The sequence below is a fragment of the Grus americana genome, chromosome 5, assembly GCF_028858705.1.
Source record: "Grus americana isolate bGruAme1 chromosome 5, bGruAme1.mat, whole genome shotgun sequence".
In the NCBI taxonomy this organism is placed as follows: Eukaryota; Metazoa; Chordata; class Aves; order Gruiformes; family Gruidae; genus Grus; species Grus americana.
The window spans coordinates 56,856,541-56,879,727 of NC_072856.1; the positions used below are offsets into that span (position 1 = coordinate 56,856,541).

The 23,187-nt window shown below is 46.0% G+C and overlaps 1 protein-coding gene across 2 annotated transcripts in view; it reads right to left on the bottom strand.

Moving 5' to 3' along the window:
* CCDC85C (coiled-coil domain containing 85C) overlaps positions 1 to 23,187 on the bottom strand; it is a 116,618-nt gene that overhangs the window by 16,001 nt on the left and 77,430 nt on the right. The window contains exons 3-4 of one of the 2 annotated variants that reach the window (XM_054828428.1): positions 20,001 to 20,039; positions 12,902 to 13,006 (exon numbers count right to left, since the gene is read on the bottom strand). In XM_054828428.1, the coding sequence (XP_054684403.1) occupies positions 12,902 to 13,006; positions 20,001 to 20,039 (144 nt within the window). The remainder of the gene's footprint in view (positions 1 to 12,901; positions 13,007 to 20,000; positions 20,040 to 23,187) is intronic. The other variant, XM_054828429.1, reaches the window with a different exon arrangement.

The window sequence follows — 23,187 nt, forward strand, 5'->3', positions numbered from 1 at the left end:
ATGCAACAAGTAAAAATACCCACACTGCTAAGGGTGCCTTAATATTTATCATCACACTTAGTGCTTTTTGTGCACTTGCACCCTTAGAAAAGGCTCTTTCCAGACACACAAAGTGAGTTTTATAAAGGGGGGGTAGGTGCTTCATTCCCACTGACTTCAGTGTGGTTCACAAAAAAAAAGCTTCAGCCAAACTTCTATCAGCTTCCCGCATGGAGGCATATGTAAAGGAGGCCAGAAAAGAGGGGACTGTAGTCAGCAAGGGAAGAATGACAACATATCCAGCAGGATGCATGGCCAGCCTTTGGAGGATGGAGGAGAGGAAAATGGGCAGAGTTCACTGATAGTGTTAGCTGAAGGGGAGGAAATGGAAGGAATTGGAGATAGGGTCAAGGCTGCTGGACTGGAAAACTGCCAACAGTGGGAGAAAAGGGAGGGAATGGGAAGAAAGAGGAGGATGTGCATTTTACCGAGCAGGAAACCAATTGAGATGAAATGCAGGGCAGTGGGAACCAGAGATAGAAGGGCAGGAGGGAGGGGGAAATCTCAGGAAGTCAGTGTTAAGGTAGTAGCTGAAATCACACAGATGGAGGAGATTCCTCATGGCTAACAGAGATGCATTGGAAACTGTGGGTAAGAATTACCACAGTGGCACCCCACAGCTCTTAGCTTCTCTGAGGACCTCCATCACTGCAGAAACCGATGCCCTTCCTGTTCCCTAGAGCTGACTTTTTCACAGGCATGGGAACACAACTGACTCAGCACCCTGACAGACAATAATAGCAAGGTTAATCTGGTTACACCCTAAGAAGCAGAAATTGTCCATATAGGCAAAAAGCAATATGGTCTGTTTTAGGACATGCATCACTCTCAATTTCCTCTCCCTGTCTGGTTTTGTCAAACATGGACTCTGTATTAGATGGACATCTGGCTTTTTCACTTGTTAGGTTTTCATAGTGTTTGATAGCTCAGAGATGGTTCACTCTTCATCATCAGACATGTGGCTTATATTTTTATATAATTATATAAATTAATGGTCCTAAAAGACAGCTCAGAAGTCACCAAAAAGGATGCCATTATATTCATAATAAAGCTGTTGAGAAATGCCATCTTGATCATTTTTCTAGTTTACTTCTGCTGAGGCTGAACCTCAGCAGAATGAGAAGCTGAGTCAATTCAAAATGCAAATTTTCTTATTCTCTTGGCCCCGACTAGCTTTGGAGTCGCTTCAGGTTACAGCAGCAGAGACGAGACTAGAAGTTAGCTTGTTTAACTCATCAGTTATACAAGGAATTTGTAATTCAAAAAGAAAACAACTGTACATCTATGTTGTGGTGTCAAATGGTCACCTGGGTAGAATTACATCACACACCACATTCTGTTTCATCCACAGCCACGGTTACGCTGCCAAAAGAAAGAGCTACCCAGCAGTGAGATCACCAGCCTAATTAAAAGTGGGAGGCTCTAAATTATGTATCTGATGCATCGGAGTTCCTGAATGCTTGGAGGAAGCACCTTATCTTCCCCCTGCACAGGGTTTGTTGACCACTGCATCTCTGAGACCCAGAGATCCAAGATATATCTTTAAGAAGCAAAATTCCCAGGGAATCAAAGGCTGTGGAGCCGTGTGTGACCCATTCGATGCTTCCTAGGCAAGCTGGTGCTTTTGCTGCTCTGCAAACCACTGTGGCAGTTCAGAGCATTCGAGACCACTGTAGCATGGATCTCTGATGAGTTCAGCCCTGGAAAGAACAGCCCTATCTCTGCTGCCAGGATGGCTCTGGGACTGCAGTGTCCTGAGAGGCTCCTTGGTGAGGCTCCTCTGCATCCCTCATGGGAGGCAGGTGACAAGATCCCACGTACCCAGCTCGTCTCCCAGTGGGGAAACCATGACAAGAGCTATTCCTTTGCTGGCTCTGTGCAGACAGCGGTACTGAAGCACCACTGAACACATTTCCCTTTCAGCCCTCGCCTGCTCCTCCATTTCAAGCACATCAGTGCTGGATATTTGCTGGTGTCTGTGATGGGACCAACGCACTTCTCAGACCTTGCTGCTCCCATGTAGCATCAGCCCCCTCCCCATCCCGCCAGTCCCACATCGTGCATGCCCAAACCACAAATCCACCAGAGAAGCCCAATTCTCTGTGAGACCCTCCCAGAAACCTCTCACTGGAGCCTGCAGGGCTTGTGCTTCAATTTCCAAGTCTGTAAGGAGATTCACGGTCCAGCTGTATCATTAATAGACTAAGAAAAGACAGAGGAACTCTGCAGTCTCCCATACCAGAGCATCCTTGAAGCAATATGCTATGCACAGGGGATAAATCCCCCAGTTCTCTACTGCTAAGAATGATGACTGACCTGGTGGCAGCCTCAGATCCAAAGCAGAAAACAAACCAAATCAAACTAGCCCCGTTCACTGCCCTGGCTCAGAACCCAACGATGATCAGCAAAGCAACAGCACCAATGTGAGAAAGAAAAGTGTAAGACCACAAATACTGCCAATGATCCTTTTTAATCTGACACCAAAAAATGAAGAGCAGAGGCCTCAACTCGCAGCTGCTGGAGAACATCTGCTGCTCTGTATCAAGCCACAACAGCAGTGCCAGTGTCTAAGACCAAGTTGCCTAATGAGTCCTTGCTGGCTCTATCTGGGATGTGCATGGGATGTGGTCCAGCACAGATGCTGACAAGCACCGCTGTCAATACTCCTTTCCTACATGTCTGGAGGAACAAAATTAATAGGACTCTCTGTTACAGGGCACACTGGGAACTCCCGATAATGACAAACCTCCACAGAGGCAAAATAAGGCTTAAAATATGAACATTTCTTAATAACAGTGGGAATGCTTTGGAACCCAAGAAGAAAAGAACCTAACTGGGGATGACAGGTGTCTAATCTTTTAGAGGTTTTGGGTTGGAAATCTCAAAAAGGAACAAAGAAATTGTGATAAACAATTTCTCCTTGATTCCTTCAGGGATCTGAAAAGACATGAGACCTTGGTCCTGCCATCACTTTTCGATCTCTCTGCTCAATTATATTCTGTCTTTTAATGATATTCTTTCCTACCTCAGCTCCGAGAGAGCTATTTGTGATCTGCAGAAAGACTGCAAAAGACTAAGTTTCAAAACCCAGAGGAGAACGTCATGCTAATTTGACTTCACCTAACAGTCACAGCCCAGGCACTGAAGCATCTGAGGATGCTTCAGACCAATGTGGAGCGTGCAAGCTACCATTAATGTTTCTGAACCTCACATGTTCTCCTTGCCTTCTATTAATTTTTGTCTACCATTTCAAAAAACAAGCAGACATTTAGGATTCAAACCCGATTAAATAAACCACACTTTTCTGATGGCATACCTCAGACAACATTAAAGCTAAATGGAGTCATATCAGACACGGTGAAGTTTTTACTGCCGAGACAGAACAAGGAAAATCACATTATAGGCAGGCACTGCCAGACAACTCACAATAAAATTCCCAGGCACGTCCACTTATCTTGCATTGGTTTTGTTCGCAGCCTGCTTACTCAGGTTTGAATTATTCTTGGGTCCTTCCCTAGCACCCGTGATCATCCAGGTGTTTTACGTAAATATAGGTGCTGACACCACTCTGTAAAGAAGGGAACCGGTAAGGGACAAGCAGGAGGCAGTAACATGCCCACAGCCGTGGTAAAGTGGGTGGCAGAGCTGGGCAGTAACACAGAAAGGTGCTGTGTCTGCCTGCAAACCCCAGGCACGGCGTGCTGGCAGAATGGGGAGCCCAGCATATTTTGGTTTTGTGAATGCCGCTTGTGGCTACCAAGTTTAAGAAGTGCCTGGAGCAGCTCCAGTCAGAGACAGTGCTGGGGGCCAGAGGGGAAAACCAGCAGCAAAACCAAGGACTGAGAGCACGGGACTACCCTGGCATGGGAGAAGCAGCCCCGGAGCCTCACAGGGAATGTGCCGAAGCCCCCAAGCACGGCGTCCCCATCAGAAATGTAGCATAGGCAGCACTGAGGGCAAGCACCGGGCTCACACAATCGGTCCGTTCAGAAAGAGAAATCTTCCTTCACACAGAGATGAACAGCATCCTGGGGAGATCACACCAAAAAAACTATCTCCCTTTACCACCAGCCTGAGAAATCCCCTGGGCCCCACAAAGGCAGACCAGACCCCCTCATCGTTTTGCAGCCTGGGCCACATTTCACATCCTCTGCTGCCTGCAGCTGCAGGGGGGTTAATGGCTGAAACAAAGCGACGGTGCTGTGCGGCACTGACGCGTGACATGACTCCAGGCTGACATTTCGCCCTCCCTTCCTTCAAAGCCCCTACCCTCCCTACTGCATCTTCTCATGCCCGTGGCAGCTCTGCCATTGCCACCACGCCTGGTGCTCCTGAAGGGGTCCGGCTCCTCTCACGGCCCCGCGGGGACAAAGCTACCCGAAGGCACTGTGGCAGCAGCCCCGGGGCTCCTCGCTGGCTGCAAGGAGATTTCCAGCAGTAGTTTCCTCTACAAACCACACTGTGCAAAGCACAGCACAGCCTTTTTGCCACTCTGCTGCAGGTGATGCCAGACCTCTCGTGCCTGAGCACGGGACACTCTCACCAGAACCAGGAAGCACGCAGGTCCCTTATGTGTCGAGTCCGCCTGGCAGATGATCCAAAGCGATGATGACACTTGGTTATTGTTATTCCGTGCCTACTGTGCAGAAAGCCTGCCAGCATCCAGCTCAAAACAAACCACCCGCTCCCTCCTTGTGCACTTAAATGGCTGCATGGCCCTGCGTTCCCAAAGTCACAGCGGGCTGCCTCGCGGCTGCGAGCGCTTGACGCCCTGCCACCAGGCACAGGAGATCCCACGGACAGACACCGGCTCCCCAGCACAACACGGGTCTCAGCTACCGGCAGGACTGAGTGCAGGAACCATCAGTGCTCCATATTAGCATCTTCCCTATCAAATCAAAGGACTTTATTGCAGATGCTAATCTCCTTTGGCATTACTTAATTTGCTGCCTTTAATCATAAAGAGCAGCTGGTCATGTAAACACTCAAATCCATGAATTAACCACTGGGTCCACACAGGAGCCAGGCAGAGCCCATCTGTACGGCTTAGCCACCACCTCCTGCATCTTCACGGCCTCCGCAGTGTTCACGGAAATCTACTTAAGTAACAAAAAGGGTTTACACGGCCCTTTTGATTAATAGAGACAATTTAACTGTTTCATTCCTTTCTGAGAATGAACATCAAGGACACCCGACAAAAGAATAGCTCCTCCTCCCGGCAGGCATGACACAGCACTGACTGTACGGGCTGTGCTGGGGCACCAAAGGAAAGGGAGGATTTCAGGGACGGCCCCAGACAGAATAAACAAAGTCAGGACATTGTTTGCAACTGGATCTCATCTACAAACAGGAAGGGTGTCTTTTCTCAGCACCACGCTAGCAACAGATCGTAGCTCTGGCCCTGGGAAACTCCTCGGCACGTGCAAAGCCGGTGAGCCGGCTTCCTCTGGCAGCGGAAAGGGAGAGGAGAGCGGTGGCTGTCGGCGTTGGGAACAGCACTGCGGAGCTGGAACGGGGGCACGCTGTCTAAAAGCCCCACCGACAGCTTCAGCTGCCCCCCCCGGACTGTGAAATTATTACCAACATGACATATTCAGAGCAGTTTCAGCCTGTAAGCTGATACAAGCAAACAAGAACTCTGACTGCTACGGACAGAGCGAGCCCGTGCTGTACTCACGGACAAAGTGCACTAACTCCAGCCGACTCACAGGGGCACTGTCAGCACAAGTATTTGGCGAGGTGCTAGTTCTTTTCATAAGGGAACGACACACATTTGATCTCAGAAGGAAACGGCAGGTATTTTTAAGACTTTCCTGATTTTGAAGCAAATCTGATGCGGGCATGGCGCAGGTGAAAGCCTCTGGGTGGGAGGAGGATGCACGCAGATGCAGGATACCTGCGCGCATCTATATTGCCCCTCCAGGTCTCCGTTTCAGCCTGGCTGCACTGGCCATCGCTGGCAAAGCTGCCTCGTCCCAAGGCTGGGGCAGAGCAAGGGTCTGCTGTGTCCCTATCTCTCCCCCCCGACCCACTGCCAGCCCCACACAAACACACGCAAGAATTGAGCATGAGAACCTACGGCAGATCCTCAAAGCAGATGAATTTTTCTCGCCTCCTACAGATACCTGTGAGGGCAGATTATGGATACAGACTGTCAGTGCCTCTTTTGCTCATCAAATCCCCAAACTTTGTCATTGCCTAACTTTGTGCCAGTTGGCTGCCATGGGGAACAAAGCCACCCACCGCTCAGTGCCACCACAATAACAGCTGATGAAGGGCAGCTGCCTTCAAAAATGTATTGGCTTGTTCTCAGCTGCTTGTAATACACTCTGAAGCTTCACAATAGCACTCCATGGGCTGCAAATCCTGACAAACCTTTCATTTTATTTTCCCTTCTGCAGCCACTGTTGCTGCAGCAGCAAAACGGCTGCCTTGAATTTCTCTCTTTGTCTGCTCAATGGCATCCTGGTGGCATTGGTGCTGCTGGCGGGAAGGAGCTGCCTTCTGCCACGCTCCTTGATCATTGCTTCCCCGTGCCTAAAAAGGGACCGTGGCCGTTGCTGCTGTGGGGGGAAGACAAGCAAGGGGCCTGGGGCTGTCCTCTGACATGCACCAGCAGCATCAAGCTCAACTGACAGCCGTGGGAATGGGGCGTGTGGATGCGAGAAGGCAGGGGACCATCGGGGAGCTTGATGAGATGGGCTTGGTGGAGCGACAGAAGGGGCTGAAGGCATTTTGACAGGCTGTGATTCGAATGCTGAAGCTACAAAGATGCCCTGGAGATGCCAGAGGCACTGGGCAGCCCACAGACCCCTGCACCCAGGGGCTTCATGCAGCGCAGTGTGGAGCTGGGGGCTCCATGCTGGTGGTGGCAAGGTCACTGTGCCGTGCAGGGACACCTCAGGGCCACACTAAGGTCCCTGGTGCTCCAGGTGACTCTGTGGGGCAGCAATGCCCAGAGGGCTCCCCTGGCTCTTCTGGGTGCGTCTCCTGGGCACCATGATAGACCAGTGGTCTCTGGCCATTTCAAACTTGATTTCAAAAGTCAGGTTGGCTTCAAGAAGCTGATCCAGTTCTCCTCCCTGAGAGGAACAGATTTAGTCCTATGCAGGCTGAGGAAGGGACTAGCAGACTCGCTCTGGGTGCCCCAGTGAGACCACGCTTGGGCCACAGCCACATCTCCCCACCCACGCCAGACTGGTGCAGGGGTCAGCTTGGTCCTTCTCCTGCGAGGAGCTGGGGGTGAGACACCGAGTCATGTTCTCACTTTTCTTCTGTCTTAGCCCTCGTATCGAAGAGGATGGAGACCACCATCTTTCCAGCCAGAAGGAGGAAACAGGACTGTCACAGACTGGGGTTTAGCTACTATGTGCCCTCGTATCACCTCCCCTCGTCATCGCTCCCACAGGCTCAGAAGACAACCAGCATGTCAGCCAAGGACTCTTTTATCATCTCTTCCCACTCCATCTAACGGCTTCTCTTTACACCTACAGACCACAAATATTTGGGTTTGTTTTTGTAATAGCGTGTGTGCCATCTGGCAAAATGAAATACACTTCTTGCAAGTATCTCTACAAGGCAGAGCTACAAAACGTGGCTGGTTGTGACAGCGTGGTGGGAATCAAGGGAAGGAACCGAAGAAGTTGGTGCTGCAGCCAGGCAGCCAGAGCTGCCTCCCAGGCTTCACATCCTGCGTGAAAGAGGCATTGGAGAAAAATGCAAGGAAATTGCTGGCAAAGTGCTGGGAAGCCAGGGACTCGGTGCTCCTCTCAGCTGGGTGCTCTCTGCTATATAACCCCACTTGTCCTGCTTGTGTTTTCCTATGGACCTCACAGTTTCTGGAGTAGATTGAGGGTGGGAAATGGTATTGTCTCTTCCCAGCCTGGCCTCTAGTCTAAAACAGACTCCTGAGAATACCTTAAATACCTTTTGAATACCTTAAATACCTTTTGAATACCTTAAAGGAGGAAATCTCACTTTTTCCTAGAGATACTTACTGTAGTCACTAGGGATGTGTGTAAGGCTGGGCAATGGCACCATCACCACTGTCCCTCAAAAGCGGGAGCTTTGCCCAGCCCTTGCACAGCATACCTGCAGGCACTGTCCCCAGGGACTCCCAGCTCCGGACCCCAGATGAGCACAGGTCCCTTCCTCCAGCCACCACCCACGGCACCCACAGACATGTCCTCCCGCACCCAGCCGGGGCAACATTGGCAGCTCCTCCTCCTCAGCAAGGGGTCACACAGGAAACTACCACAGTACAAACTCAGTACAAAAACTTAAGGAAGGGGAAGGTGATATTTATTTTAACTCTAACGTGTCATACTCGCGCACCTACAAACTCACACTCATGCACTGACCAAAAGGTAGATGTCCATGTGGCGTGATCTAGGTCACTGTGTGCGACACAGAGGACACCAGCCAGCAAGTCCTAACGACAGCTCTGGCATCCCTCCTCACCGACAGCAAAGAACTGGGTTTTGGACACATTTTTCACATGCTTTAGGAATCAACGGTTATTATGGGCTGATCTTTATCTCGGAGTCTTGCTCACTCACCCCCCATAAACCCTAGGAAAGCTGCTGCCTGTTGCCTCCTTTCCCTCATTTTGGGCACCTTATCTAAGTTTTCCTCTTGGAACCACAGGAAGCACAATGGTACATCACAGTGTGACCTTGCTGCCGTTATCAGTGAACAGGTCTTCTAGTGATGAGCCATCTGTGCTGCGGCCTTATCACATCACAGACCTCCTGGTCCTGACACAAACCACACATCCCGCAGTGTTTACCCATTTGTTTGCTGTCAGTTGTGCCTTTGGTCATCAGCACAGGCCATCCCTGCATCCTTGCTCTACCGTTCCTGCTGGTGTTTTCACACACGCTTTTCCATTCACACTCCATCCATGCTAACCTTAGTATTTCCATTAACAACCTCAACAGTTATTTCCACTAAAGGCAGGATTCCTATTATAAATCTCATGAATGCTGCTAGTAAATTTTAAGTCAAAGCCAGCCAGGCTAGCTTCAACCGCTAGTAACAGGCTGGTTCACATTTTAATGGTGTTTTACGTCAATGTGGATAAATGGCTCCTCCAGGCAGCTGGCTTACGAGCTTCTCAAGGTGAACGTACCTCCAACCATAGGAACATGATCAGTCCCTAGGCCACCTTCCCATGCCTGGGCACAGACACGTGCCTGGGGCACAGCTGCAGGGCAGCAGGCAGGAATGTGAAGGGCTGCAGGGACTGTGTGTCCATGTGGGTGGTCAGAGCACCCAAGAAGAGGCCAAAGGGAGCAGAGAAAAGACAGATGCAAGGTCTGAGCAATGCCTCAGCCGCTGCATCCATCCCCGGACGTGCTACAGGGGCCTTGAATGCTTCCAGAAGTCAGGAGCTGAGATTCTACCTCTTAGAAAATGAATTGCTGAAACATGACTATTAGTAACAAAATAAGAGCTTTACTGCTGTGGATGGGGAATTTCCTTTTCCCCCATACATTCTCCCCGTCAGAAACGTAACTCAGCAATCATTAGCAGTGACCAAAGGTTAAGCACTGTGTAGGATGGCTTTATGGAGAGTGAGAGACCTCAGAGCTGACACTGAGTATGGACAACTCCACCTCCCAGTCTACATTCATCATTAGATTAATGCTGGAGAAAGCTCGTGAGAGAAACAAGTGAACACTCCAGAAACACTATACCATTCCAAAAATTAAACACTGCCTTTTAGTGTGCTCCCCTGGAGGATCCTGGAGCACTTAGTGCTATTTAGGCTAGGGCTAAAGAACTGCCTGAAAAGCATGCTATGGAATGGGTGATTTCCCACCCAATTCCTTTGAGGGAAAAATTGAGGCATGGAGATGTGAAAGAAGGTGCAGGTGAGGTAAGAGACCCTCCATGGTGGCAGGCATGGCTCCCAGTCCCAATTCACAGCACTGCGCCGACATGGCTCCTTTCCCCTGCAATGGCAGTTTCCTGAACCCGCTGTTATTCTTCTAAAACTCTCAGTGTTACTGAAATGTGATTTCTGTCTCACTAACCGGAGATGAGACTATATGAACAGGCAACCCAGACTCCTTGGACAATGCCAACAAACAGAGCTGAAGGTTAGTAACTCCTACCTGGTATTGTTAAACTCCAGAAACGCACTGAGCTGGAAGCAACAGCTTCCTGTGGTAAATCAGAGCTCTGCTAATTTGAGTGCAATAACTCATCCCAAGTGCTGCCACATCCACATGGAGGAGCCATGAAGGGAACACATGCAGTGCGGGTAAGATACGAATGCAACATGGGTGAAAAGACTCTGTTCTAGTTACCATGGAGAATCAAAGTACTCAAGACATAGCAAGAGCTCAGGCTAACGAATGCAAGTGCAAGCCCTCCAAAGATGCTGTGGGATCATTTCCATTGCTGACACCCAGACACCAGGCTGGCCAGCGGGTCCTCAGCAGTGCACTGCTTACAGGTAACTCAGAGTCAGCTCCCATGCCTGAGACATCATCTGACTCAAGGCTGAGCTGGTCTGGAGGCTGCCAGTGATGGGAAGGATCAAGGCAGCCCAACCAGCTTGCCCTGGAGCCTGCTCCTCTCATCCCAGGGGAATGGCAGGTTCCATGGGCAGCTGCCTGTTGCCACGTCCTCTCATGCCTCGTTCGGAGTCTGAGCCCGAGGGAATTGCTGTCACCTCCCAAAGGACACAGGGAGCCTCACGTACATCACAGGATGACCCTAGTTTGCAGTTCCCGGGGCTGGGAAGTTTGACCAGCCTGCTGTTGGTTCAACCTAACATACACATCACACCTTCCCTTGCAATGGCCAGGGGCTTGTAGCTCAGAACTAACCCACTGGATATTTGGTAACCAATGCAGACCACAGAGAGTAAATATATAATTCACTGCCTGCATTATGCACCATTGACTAAACTGTGCACAGGTTGCAACTATGAGCATCTTTCGATTCTGCGTCTTGATTGTGCACCAGTGTCCATGATCCAGGATCCATCAGAAACACCAAACTATTTCATTAACTGAGGTGCGTCAGGGCCACGGAGAGCTGGAGTGCTGCCTGTGTGCAAACTGTGTGACAGTGAGGGATGTGCTGAGGAACTTCCCCAAAGAGCTGCACAAGCAGTTACGATGATGAAACCCTGAACAGATGTGACAGCTTCGGAGTCAACACCAATTGTCCACCATCACTCACCTGCGTCAAGCCTGTGCAGGCACGAAGAGGAACAATTTCTCACAAACTCATGCTTGTTGTCAAAAAAAAAGGCTTCAGACAAAGTCTGGTGTGTCTAACCATTCACTTTCTGGGAGCTGCCTGAGACATTCAGAGACATCTGTATGGCTATGTGATCATCATCCTTCATCACAAAAAAAATATATTATGTCGTCACAAAACCAAAGGGATTTTGGTAGGAATAAATTAATAAATGGCTACATAAGTATCTCAGAAGATGTAGATTTGGATCCAGAGCTAGTTTTGTTTTTTCCCTCAATCATCTTCCTGCAAAGAAGGCAGAACACGGCCAGGATGACAGATGAAGGTGAGTGTCACACAGCACCTAGACCTCTCCATGAATGCCAGGTGCCACCTCTTCGTTGAGGATGGAGGGAAAGTAGGGACAAGCGGCTGGGCAGGGCCGTAGCAGGCAGCACCGTTGCCCACCAGCCCCCATGCCACCCCAGGGAGCTGCGGGGGCCGATGCTCAGGCAGAGAAGTCTCCTGCCAGCACGCAGCCCAGGCACAGCTCCCCTGCGGAAAGCAGCTGGCTGTGGGTACAGCCTGACTCACAAGATAAATGTAAAATTGTGTGTGACGGTGCTCCTCGGGGCAACCAGCACATGCCAACCCAGCGTCCCCCACCCGAAACCAAGATGGGGATCAAAAGCCTGAACACAAGGGAAGCGAAATAAAATCCCCAAAACTGTAAGGCACCGGCAGAGCCAGACAAACACCTCCAGGTTCATACACCTCTGCCCTCCTTATAAAGTCTCCTGACTATAGGGCACAAAGTTAGAGAAGCGGATATTCAGACACAGTCTTCCATTTCATTTGCATCGTTATGTCCCTTTTTTTTTGGCTGTAGGGTCTCCATGCACCATCCTGCAGTTCAGCAGGGACAGAAAGGGGCTCTGCTTTCACACTGACTGGAGTTTTATTCATGCAAACTTTCTTAAATTAATATTACCCCCTTTTTTACAGCTTTAAGAGGCAAGCTAAGCCTACAGAACAGCTTTTACCCAAGCAGGCAGCCAACGTACAATTGGTCCTACAGTACCCACAGCTCTGCTGACAGGAGGAGCCCTGGCACAGCAGCACGGTATCCATCTTTCACAAGAGGCTTTAATCAAGATTCTTCTGTTGTTCGAGAAGAAGTAACAAAGGCAAATCTTAGGAAACATAAACTTCATTTTGTGATACAAAAAAACCTGCAATTAAAGTCCTAAGAACTTAATCGCTAAAGCAACCCTGACCACGCACTGCCAGACACTTGGCAAACCATCTTTTGCCTCATCCACGACCACCTTTCTGACAGCAGGCATACAGAGCATTGACCAAGAAAGAGCTGCAGGTATAACAAGACTCACCCTTGCTTTAAAATCTGCACAACAGTGACTGCCAGTTAACCAAAAAAACTATGCTGGGAAGCTGATGATCCAACCATAGGTAAGGATCAACGTTTCTAGGGGCTGCCCATCCTCCCAACAGCTGTGGGCTTCAGCTGCACATCTGCACAACTGTTTTTGAGGTGAATTCTCAGCTGGGAGAGCTCCCCTCTAATCTCTGCGTGCCCCCCTCCAGCCATGCCCACTTTTGAGGAAACCCACGGCTCGTTCTGTATTGGCGAGGAAACGGCTCTTACATTTTGCAGGGCATCTTGATATTGCGGCAGTGACGAGAGCTGCGACTCAGAGTGGTACGGAGACAACCCTTTCCTCAGAGTCCTCAGGTCCCCCGTGCTGGACTGCTGCAAAGGCAACAACAGAAAACACGACAGTCTATATTAACAAGAAGAAAAGCTGCGCCCCTCCCGCTCTATCAGCTTTTCCCATGACCTGTTCCCATTACTTCTCCCTGCGAGAGCAGTTACAGTGACCATTGCAATAAAATCCTTTTCCCATGCCCACACCTGGAGAAAACATTTGCAAGCAGTTGGAGGTGAATCGCTCAAGGTCTACTCCATTAAGTGATACAGCGAGAAAGCATTTTTATTTTATCTAAGTTCATAAATGTTAGTTAAAAACATTTGTTAAGATGCAAATGAAAAAATATTCTTAAGACTTAACATTAAATCAAAATCAGCAAAAGAAATCCACCACGAGACATTTTCTATTTTTTTTTTCTTTTTAAGACAGCATAGGCTATTTCAATCACCTGCGTGTGGAAAGCAATGGGAGTTTGTAAACGGTGCTACTGTGATTCACCTAAGCTTGCAAAATGTCAGTGTCAGGAACAATTTCTTATCTGGTTATAAATTTGCATGCACCCACAGGTCTTAAATAAAGTCACATAAATAAAGGTAATCTATATGACTCTAGAAACCAGGTAAATGCAATCAATAGTCCACGTGCAAAGGGAGAAGCAGCACTGGGTGTCAAGAGTACTGAATAATCTCCCTGGGACAAAGTTTCTGCCTCATGTTATTCTCTTTCTCCATGACTGAAAGGATCTTAGAGCAAGAAGAGTTTCTCATTTATAAAAGTACACCCATAAAAAGCCAATACACAAGTAGCCAAAATCAAAGGGCTGGGAGAAGATTATATCTTTTTATGAATGATAAACATCCTCATTAACTTCTCATATTTTTAAGAGTATCAAGCAGTGCTCTGTCCTCTATTTTAAAGCTACAAAATCATGACCTTTTAGATTTTTATGCTCCATTAAGAATTTTGACTTGCATTTGCTGCAGAAATGATGTTTTCTACTTCAAAAGAACCAAAGAAAAGCCACTGGTGCAATAAAATTTAATAGGAAATCTCATAAATCAGCTCAACTGCATATAAAACCCCCTCAGCAACCCCACAGGCCTGACCATAACTGAGACTTTGGGGTCTGTGGCCATGCACAGATCTCTGGAAATATGGAAAGTTTCTTTCTGTTTCTTGCTCCCATCTAGCAGAGAAGAATTGGTGCGTTCAGAGTGGATACTTCGTTTTCTGTCGTGTCAGAAACATTTTCTTGTAGCTACATGACCTGTTTTAGGACATGTTCAGCTTTCGGTTTATTTCAAAATGTCGTTTTCTTAGGTTAAAACATCTACTGTGACCCAGTGCTTTCACAACCATTCTGGTGCACTCACCCTATCAACTTTCCTTTTACAAGCTGTGAAGAGAAGGGCAGATTTCAAGAAAGCCATCATGAGAAATGGATGCTAGTCCTGCATATCACCCAATCTGCTGGGAACTGTTGTGCCTCACATGGAGTCAAGTGATACAGAATGACTTCAGCATATTGGATGTCTGGGATTCCCTTCAATTTACAAGGTGGCATCAGAGAAGATTGTGGCCTATATATCTTTCACATTTCACAATAGAGTCAAAGACAGAAAGATCTGAAGGAGATAACTCCTTCTGAAGCTAAAAAGTGACTGCAGCAAAACCGAGTTTCCTCCACCATGCCTGGGAGGTATATACTTTCAAGGGAAGGTTAGCAGGTCACAAAGGAAGATGATGAGAAGACTCTTAGTTTACTGGCATTGTCCCAGGGATGTGGTGTGTAGGGGTCTCTTGGTGGTTATCCTGAAAGGATTTTACCCTGGCTGGTTACGCTTCCACTGTCCTGCTGTGCGCAACCTCTTCACTATTGTATGTGCACAGAGGGACAGCAACCTCCTGGAGAGGTCCCGACACTCTGCTACCCACTCCTTTAGCTTGTCAGCTCAGGAGCTCATGCACCCTTCCCTGACATGTATGATGAATGGGCACTTGGCACGGGCAAGGGAAAAGCAGAATAAAACAGCAGAGCGAAAACGTGAGGTTGTAGCTTTGTGCTGGAGACCCCAGAGGTCACAGATCTTGAAGGCTCTGCTCCAGAAGGACATGCACTGCCTTGCCAGTGTTTAGAGGCCCTGGATTGCTCAGACATTTGCAAACCACACTGAGACTTGCAAGATGCCACACTGGGGCACTAGGAGTATGGAAACAGGCATGAGAAAAAGAGATTTGGTGGACATTTGTTTGCCTCCCAGAAACCCGTTCTCGTGCCCCCAAATCTGAATGGGTTGATCTAATTAGACATAGAATGTGTTTCATCATACTACAGGTTGTCCTCATAGAAAGTCAAAACGCCTCGCCCACCAAAGGAAGTAAGGCAACCAGACCTAAGTCTAGTCCACACACACAGTATCATACTGCTGTGGCTAAAAACACGCTAGTTTAAATTGATTTAATTTAACTGCCCCATGTTCCTGCCTGGAGCAAGAGTCTGCATTAATTTCAATTTGGCTTAAATTGTTTGAAATTATGTTGGTAAATATACAGACAGAGTGAAAACTCTGCTCTAACAAGTGTTTATAATGGATTAGTTCTATTGCTTTTTTTAAGCAAATCCCATTTAAGACAGTGCACTTGTGTGTGACAAAACTATTGTTAGGTTATTTCAGTGACTGCTGATTATGAATCTGACCTAATGCATTCAATTTGATGGAAAGATTCCCACTGAGTTCAATGAACATCAAAACAAGCTCTTAATTAAAGAAAAGAAAGAGAACGGGGGAGAAAAGGGGAGAAAGGAAAGGAAAGGAAAGGGAAGGGAAAGGGAAAGGGGAAAGGGGAAAGGGGAAAGGGGAAGGGAAAGGGAAAGGGAAAGGGAAAGGGAAAGGGAAAGGGAAAGGGAAAGGGAAAGGGAAAGGGAAAGGGAAAGGGAAAGGGAAAGGGAAAGGGAAAGGGAAAGAAAGGAAAGGTCTAAGAAATAAAATTACTGAACAGAGATCTATCCAGGAGAGGAATGAGGTGGTTGGGGCATGAGGTGGGTTTGGTAGGGCAAAAAGAATTTTCATCTGCCACTATTTATAACACATCCATGTTGGAGATGGCCAAAGAACCACTTTTTCCTACCGCTGTCAGCTGTAAACCCAGTCCCTTTCATGAGCAGTCCACTCAATGCAATTTTCTTTCTAAATTTTTTAGAATTTATTTCAAAATGGATCTTACTCTAATTATTTTTTACAAAAGCCTACCAACCACAGTTCTGCACTATTTATTTTCCTTGCACTAAAAGCAAATGTGTATTTCTTCACCACAGAAGGAAAACTGCTTTTTCTTCCTTTTTTAAATTAAAATGGTGCAGTGACACTTATTCATCAGACCTCCCTTAGCATTTATGCGTTCATTGGGCTTTGCTATCAGTGTTAGAGCTAACCAGGAAAAGAAAGTGAATCCCTCATTAAAAAGCAATATGACTAATGATGCATCAGAATGAGTAGCCATTACTCCACTTAAACCTAAATTAAAAATCCTGGTATTTGCATTGTCAATTCACTCACAAAATGAAATCTCTTATTACCTTACCCAATTTTCATTACTGAGATGTAAGTGGATCCCAAATTGCTTTTCTAGTCAGAACGGCATTTTAAAACTACAATCCCTGATCATCTCTGTTCATCATCATTCTTGGAGATTATCTCAATTAATGGGCAACATGTCTATAATAAATTACCCTTCAGGTAAAATCACTTCACATTTCTGGTGGTTCAAGGAATTTATCAGCAAAATCATTTTCATCTGAACTAAAACTCCATGGGAGAGTGCTGTTTCCATTGAACTTTTTTTGGGAGTGTTTTCTAAGCTGAGGAGCAGAGAAGGAGGAAGGGACACAGAAAAGGAGACTGGGAACGAGCTGAGGAGACTCACGGTCAGTCTTAACTGATCAGATTTACAACCTGCATAGCCTGAAATACAGCTGTCCCCATCAAACGCCAACAACTGGCCACTGACCTTACTACGCAAGAGTAGCTACTCTGCGTAGCTCTTCCTCTTTTACTGTGAATTTCTTTCAAACACTAGTTTCACCCAAATATTAAAAAAAAGGGGGGGGGGGGGAATGAAAGGAAATAGAGAAAAAGAAAGCATCTCCTGACTTTCACAGTGGTACGAAAGTGCAAGACCTCCCCTAGGTGTAACTCAGCATCACTCTCTGTGGTGTTGCCTCCCTTTACCAGCCGATGAGCGCAGGGACGAGCCTGCAGACCCAACATCACCTTCTCCTGCAGCACAAACCTGTGCTACACACTGCCCACGCTGACAGCTCCATGGTGGTCCCTCAGACACAATAACTCTTCATTATCTGGAAATAATGACGGGACATTTCTTGCTAAATTTTTTAACTAGGCAGAACTTGGAGTGACCCCGGAAGATACTGCTCTTGGACCAAAGCCCAAGATCTTTGTCAGCCCTGTTATGAAAGAAATGAACGTAGATGTGCCCCTCCTGGCAGGGGAGGGAGTTTTGCCTACTCGTACCACGGAGAAAAGAACAGAACTGACAAATCGGGTTTTTAGTAAAAATGGACTGCAAATCCAACTTTTTCTCTGTCTAAAAAACAGAAGCAATTTGTTTATTAGAATGGGTGGAAAGTTGTAAGTATTTTCCATAAAAAATAATGTATCATTTAAAATACTTTAGATAGAAATTAAAGTTTTGATGCTTACCAAAGCTTAAAACTACATTTTTAAAAAAATCAGCAAACACTTGTTCCTATCAAAGCTTTCTATCCTGTTAGCAGGGAGAAGAAATGGTGGCCTCTGACTTTTTGACCTGATGTGCTGAGTGATTCAATTTGAAAATAACACAAATAACACAAGAAGATGGATGGTGTTTGTGGTATTTTAAGGTCAAAGTACTAAGAAGAAACATTTATTTTCCTTTCTGTTTCTGTCCAGTAAAGTCAGATCAGTGCAGTGGCCATGTTGAACCAACTGTGAAGATAAAGTGTTGAAAACTTATAGACAAGTTAGACAAATTATCTTTTCCGTTACCCTTCAGTGTTACTTCTGCTGGAAGGGAGAAAAACAAAGACAAGGATTTAATTCCAAGGAACTTTGATGTAACAAAATGGACCATTCTTAACAGAAATTAAATACAGAAAGACAGAAATTTACTTGACAGATATTTCTCAGCATTTATGAAAGAGATCAGCAAAAAACCCAGAATGATTTCAATTAGAATTATGTGCTGAAGTGACCGAGGAAAATTAAAAAGCGACAGTGTCAGCTTCCAGTAATTCATGAATTAGCATTCAAAACAGGGTTGTTACATAAGTAGCCTTTAATTGAAAACACTATTTTCTTCTTTCGCAAAAGTTGTAACAGCTGAAGGCTGAACAGAGGTTAAAATAAAATAAAATTAATCATAAATGATCAGTTTGACCCTGTTCCCTGTGGAAATATTAAAGCCTTTACAAAGAGTCACAGCTTCCCTTCTCCCCACAGGCTGCAGGATACCTTGGAGCAATTCGGGTGTCCACACACGGGTGTCCCGTGCCTGAGTGTATCCAAGGCACCCGCGGGGGCTTGGCAGATGTTAGAGACCCACATCCTTCTGGTGCAAGGCAGGAGCCAGGAGGGACAGCCCTGGTGGCACCTGAGATGCTGCTCTCGTCACTTCTTTGTAACTCATTTGTAACCTTCTGCATTGTGAAAGCTTCCTCTCCTGGTCCATGTGCCGGTTTTGTTGGTTTTTTTTTTTTTTAATAAGCACCAATTCAAAGGCCAGGAGTCCTATAAAGCCTCTTTTTGTTTACCTCTGGGGGGTCCCTCTATAAAGGGAAGGGAAAATGTGTCCAGAATGAAGAGGAGAATCAAGCATTCGTGAGTCACTGACAGCAGGCTTCCCAGAGGACTGCAGTTTCAGAGGCTTTATAATAATCAGCTTCGTTTTCCTACAACGCAGACCCACTGGCACTAAGCTCAAGAGACAGCAGATTACACACCGCACCACTTAAATTTATTAATATTAGATCTGCTATTCAACATAACATTAGAAGAAATTATATATCTTAACATGAAATGCAACTAGATGGAAAGGAATACTGTGATGAACTCAATATTGGCAAAAGAAGATACCCTTACTGACACCAGTTCAGAAGATTTTCTTTGGACAAATGAATATGCCACACCATCACCCAGCCCTCAGAGAGAGAAGCAATTTCCATTTTTAGTGGCTACTCCACCCTTTTACAAAGTACAGGATTTCCTTTAGCTGTCATTTAAATATCAGGGTGAACCTGGTCTTTAGCAACAGGGCAAGGGCATCCCATCCTGACCGTGTAAGCCCATAAGGATTTGGGCTTATGGTTTGGGTAATTCTCTATATGAAAAAATGTCTATACGAAAAAAATGTCATTCTTACTTCATATTCCAGTTTTACCCCATAAATCTTGGATGTTAGATGGAAAACTCTGCTGAGACCTTGGCTTTTGATTATATATATTTGTGAAGAAAAAGGAGGAAGATTTTATTTCAATCCACTGGGTCAGGCTGCCTTCATCTTCACGGACTCTTGTACTGCCCATTACATGAATTACTTGCCTGTCACTGTAATATAAATTCTTAAACCTACCGGCAACAATTTTCTAAACCATAATTGTTCCAGTAATTGAAACTGCCTCAATTTTGACACTCAATAACCCATTGTTTGCAACTGGGTAATTAAATGGAAGGTTTAGCTCAAAATCTTTTCCTGTTATTTCCTGCAGCAATTTAGCAAAGAGTACCAACTTCTTTTCAGGTAGGCTTTGATTCGAAGTTGGTCAAAACTCAGATGTTACTAACCAATGTCTTTTGCAGGAGGGAAATAAAAAATAATTAGGGGCATATTTAATACATTCAGACAATTAAAAAATGGAAATCGCCAACATCAGCATGTGAAAGAACAAGCAATCAGAGCCCCAAACAACCAGCAGCAATATTAAAAAGCAGCCCCCAGATCCAAGAAGCTGTTTGTGGATGCGTTAGTGCTCTCTACCTTACTGAAATTTCGTGGGAAGCTGTTGCAGTCAGCCAGCTAGAAGGGAACAGAAGAACATTATACATTTGAAAACTTAACAGAAAAAAGTTATTTTACCATCTTGGAACAAACTCTACCTTTACCACAGATGACCAAAATAACCTGGTCTTAGACGCAGCACTTGACAAAATAATGTTATTATTTGCACTTCGACCCCTTTTCCCATATTAATTAATGAAGTCTTGCAGAACACATTATCATCTGCACAAACATTCACAACTTACTATCCTGATTTAGAGCATGGTGAGCCCACAAACAGTTGATTAAGCTTGATCACCTTACTCTTATTCACAACGACAGATATTTTACCATACCCACAGAGTTCAATGTCACTGTCAGAGCACACCACTCTGTAAGAACCACCTGGCCCAAGGTATCCTTACTAAGTCCAGCAGAACCGCTGTATTTTGCTGAGGTAAAGCAAAGCAGAAACACATCCAAACAACGTGAAGGAGATGCTGCAAAGCACCTGCCTTGTGCAGCTCTCGCATGGGCACCAGGGCAATGGCCCCGGTTTCTCGGGACCTCAGCACCACACGCAAGTGGCCCTTTCAGGCAGCCTTGTGCCCCAGCGAACATCCCTTACCACATGACCTTGCACAAAGATTTCCTCCTTATTAATCCATGTTTTAGGGTCTCATGGAAGTTGAGGGATGGGCGATTTCACTGTGCGAAGCTAGCAAATAATTGAATTAAGGTTCAGTAATTGCAGTTATCACTACAAGACATATTCAAGCAAAAATAAGCTCAGCAAAGCACATATCTGACTTTAAGTATATGTGAAGAGTCCCATCAGCTTCAACAGCATTTATCAGGCAAGCTGGAAATTACACACATGAGAGTGCAATAAAAAAATCAACGTATTTGATTTCGAAAGAACTGTGCAAATAAGAAAAAAAAATTAAGGGATGAGATTAAAACTATTTAACATCTTCCATGTCATGTAACAATATGAGCTCTCTGTAACAGGAGAGATTAAATTCCTTTACACTGGTTCATATCCCTGTTGTACACGCGGCGCATGCAGGGATCATTCCTTAGACTGGTGACAAAGGCTTTAGAGGATGATGGTCTGCCAAGACACCCACTGTCCCAATTCCCTCTCCAGTATTCAGCCAGAAGTTCACAAGCACAACCTCAGCCAGTTTCATCAGCAAAGCCACGTTCAGTTGTTCTCGTGAAATCGGAAATGGTGCAACCCCGAGAATGAGGTACACAGCCCTTGTACAGCAGCAGCACAGGGAGCTGTAAGGAGGCATTTAGATGTTATGCCATGGTTGGATCCCAGCCATTCACAAATGCCACGCAGGAACAAGCATCTCCACTTCTGCCTATGCTCCGACCTTCCCCTAATAGCACGAGCTGCATTCATACAGGCCAGAGGGGCAAAGCAGCAGATTTCACTTGGTTACAATGGTGACAACTGGAATTCTCTATTGTCAGGGGAGCTAACACTTTGGGAAAGGCTTAATAAATAGCAGGAGACAGTCAGTAAGAGGCTTAGCAGATTTTGTCATGTAAAACCACTCTTGGAAAAATATTTTTATTATTATCTCAGTGGGGTACAGGCAATAAAAGCAGTGCTAAGTTTCAAACCTCTCCATTCTCTGTAGCGACTGAGGTAGGGAATTTTAGTACACTGTTAATATTCAAGAGTGTCTGTATTTTTTTTCCTCTTGTTTTAGATCAGCAGAGAAAGATCAACCCCGTAACTCATAGGAGACTCAGATAATCAGCTCAAACCAAATTGCAGTATATAATTATAATCACACAACTGGCAGACTTTGCTCAAGAGAGAATATGGGCTGGCACAGCTGAGGTTCAAGCATCACAGCCTATAACCCAAATAGAAATGCAGCTGAATAGTTAACAAAGCCAAATGCAGCTATAACCATTGACATTCGTAGTAACCCACGTCTGGTCTGTGGCTTCTATGCAATGAGTTTAGGAGTCTCAGACTAGCGGAGCACATCTGTGGCTCATTAGCACCAAAATCAGTCTCTTCATTAGGGATGCCAATGGAGAAGCTAAGGAATGCTGCCCCAGTTCCACCAGGCAAGTAGATGTAGATGTGGATGTAGTATTAAGCACATGAATAAACTCACTGGATCATGCCCTGGAGTCACCTTTCAGTTTCTTCTGTCAACTGCACTCCAGGCAAGGCCAAAGGGAACTGCCACACCTCCTCCCGAAAGCTCAGCTGATGGTGCTGCCTTCAAGGCACTCCCCACATCCCATAAAACGAGGGAGCTGGGAATGAAGAAGGCAAAGACCTGAATCCCCTTCTCATAAATCAGAAACGGTCCCTTGCAGGCTTTAACTAATGCTGGGACCAAGATGGCCAAGGGCTCTGCTGGCCTCATCTCTCTTCTTTTGAACAGTGCTCAGGGCAGGATGGACACTCAAGCCCCTCTCTTCCAAGGACCACTCAGATGTTCAAAGCTCTTTGCTGAACCAGGACTCGAATAGTCAGGAAGAATCAGTTACAGCCGGTCTTAATTTTTATGAGATAGTTTGAATATCCTTAGAAGTCTCCTATAAAGATTTAGATTTGCATTTTTGGCTTTATGAAAAGCAAAACAAACCGGAAAATTTTGTCACAAACTTAGAGTTTTGGGTAAAGCCTCTTTTTTTTTTCCAAAAGCAATGAATGATTAACATCCTTCCCATACTTCCCCAAGTTGTTTTCAGATATCAGACACTGAATTTTTCTTCAGCTGGTCTTGAATTTGTCATTGAACTTATTGCAAAAATCTGTTTTTAAGCCTCTGCAGCCATTGCTTCGTTTCCCCTTGAAACATTTTTAGTCCTTCTCAGATGGACCAATCACTGAGAATCTACGTACTTTGAACCTCTCCACATGTTATGAAGACACAAAATGCTGCTTCTTCATAGCCTGATCTAACTGCAATTAAGAGCTTTGTCCCTGACCCTGTCCTCATATACAGAAAAAAGTGGAATCTAGTGAAAATATTACAAAGCTGGTTAAGCACAGGATATGACTAATCCCGCATTTCACAGCTGGAGGTTAAACTGAGCCTCATTAAAGCCAATGTTCTTGCTTACCAGCGACAGAAACAAATGGGGCATGGCAGAGCTTTGTGTGGGTGCGTCCCTCTCACACTCACACTCTTACACAGAAATT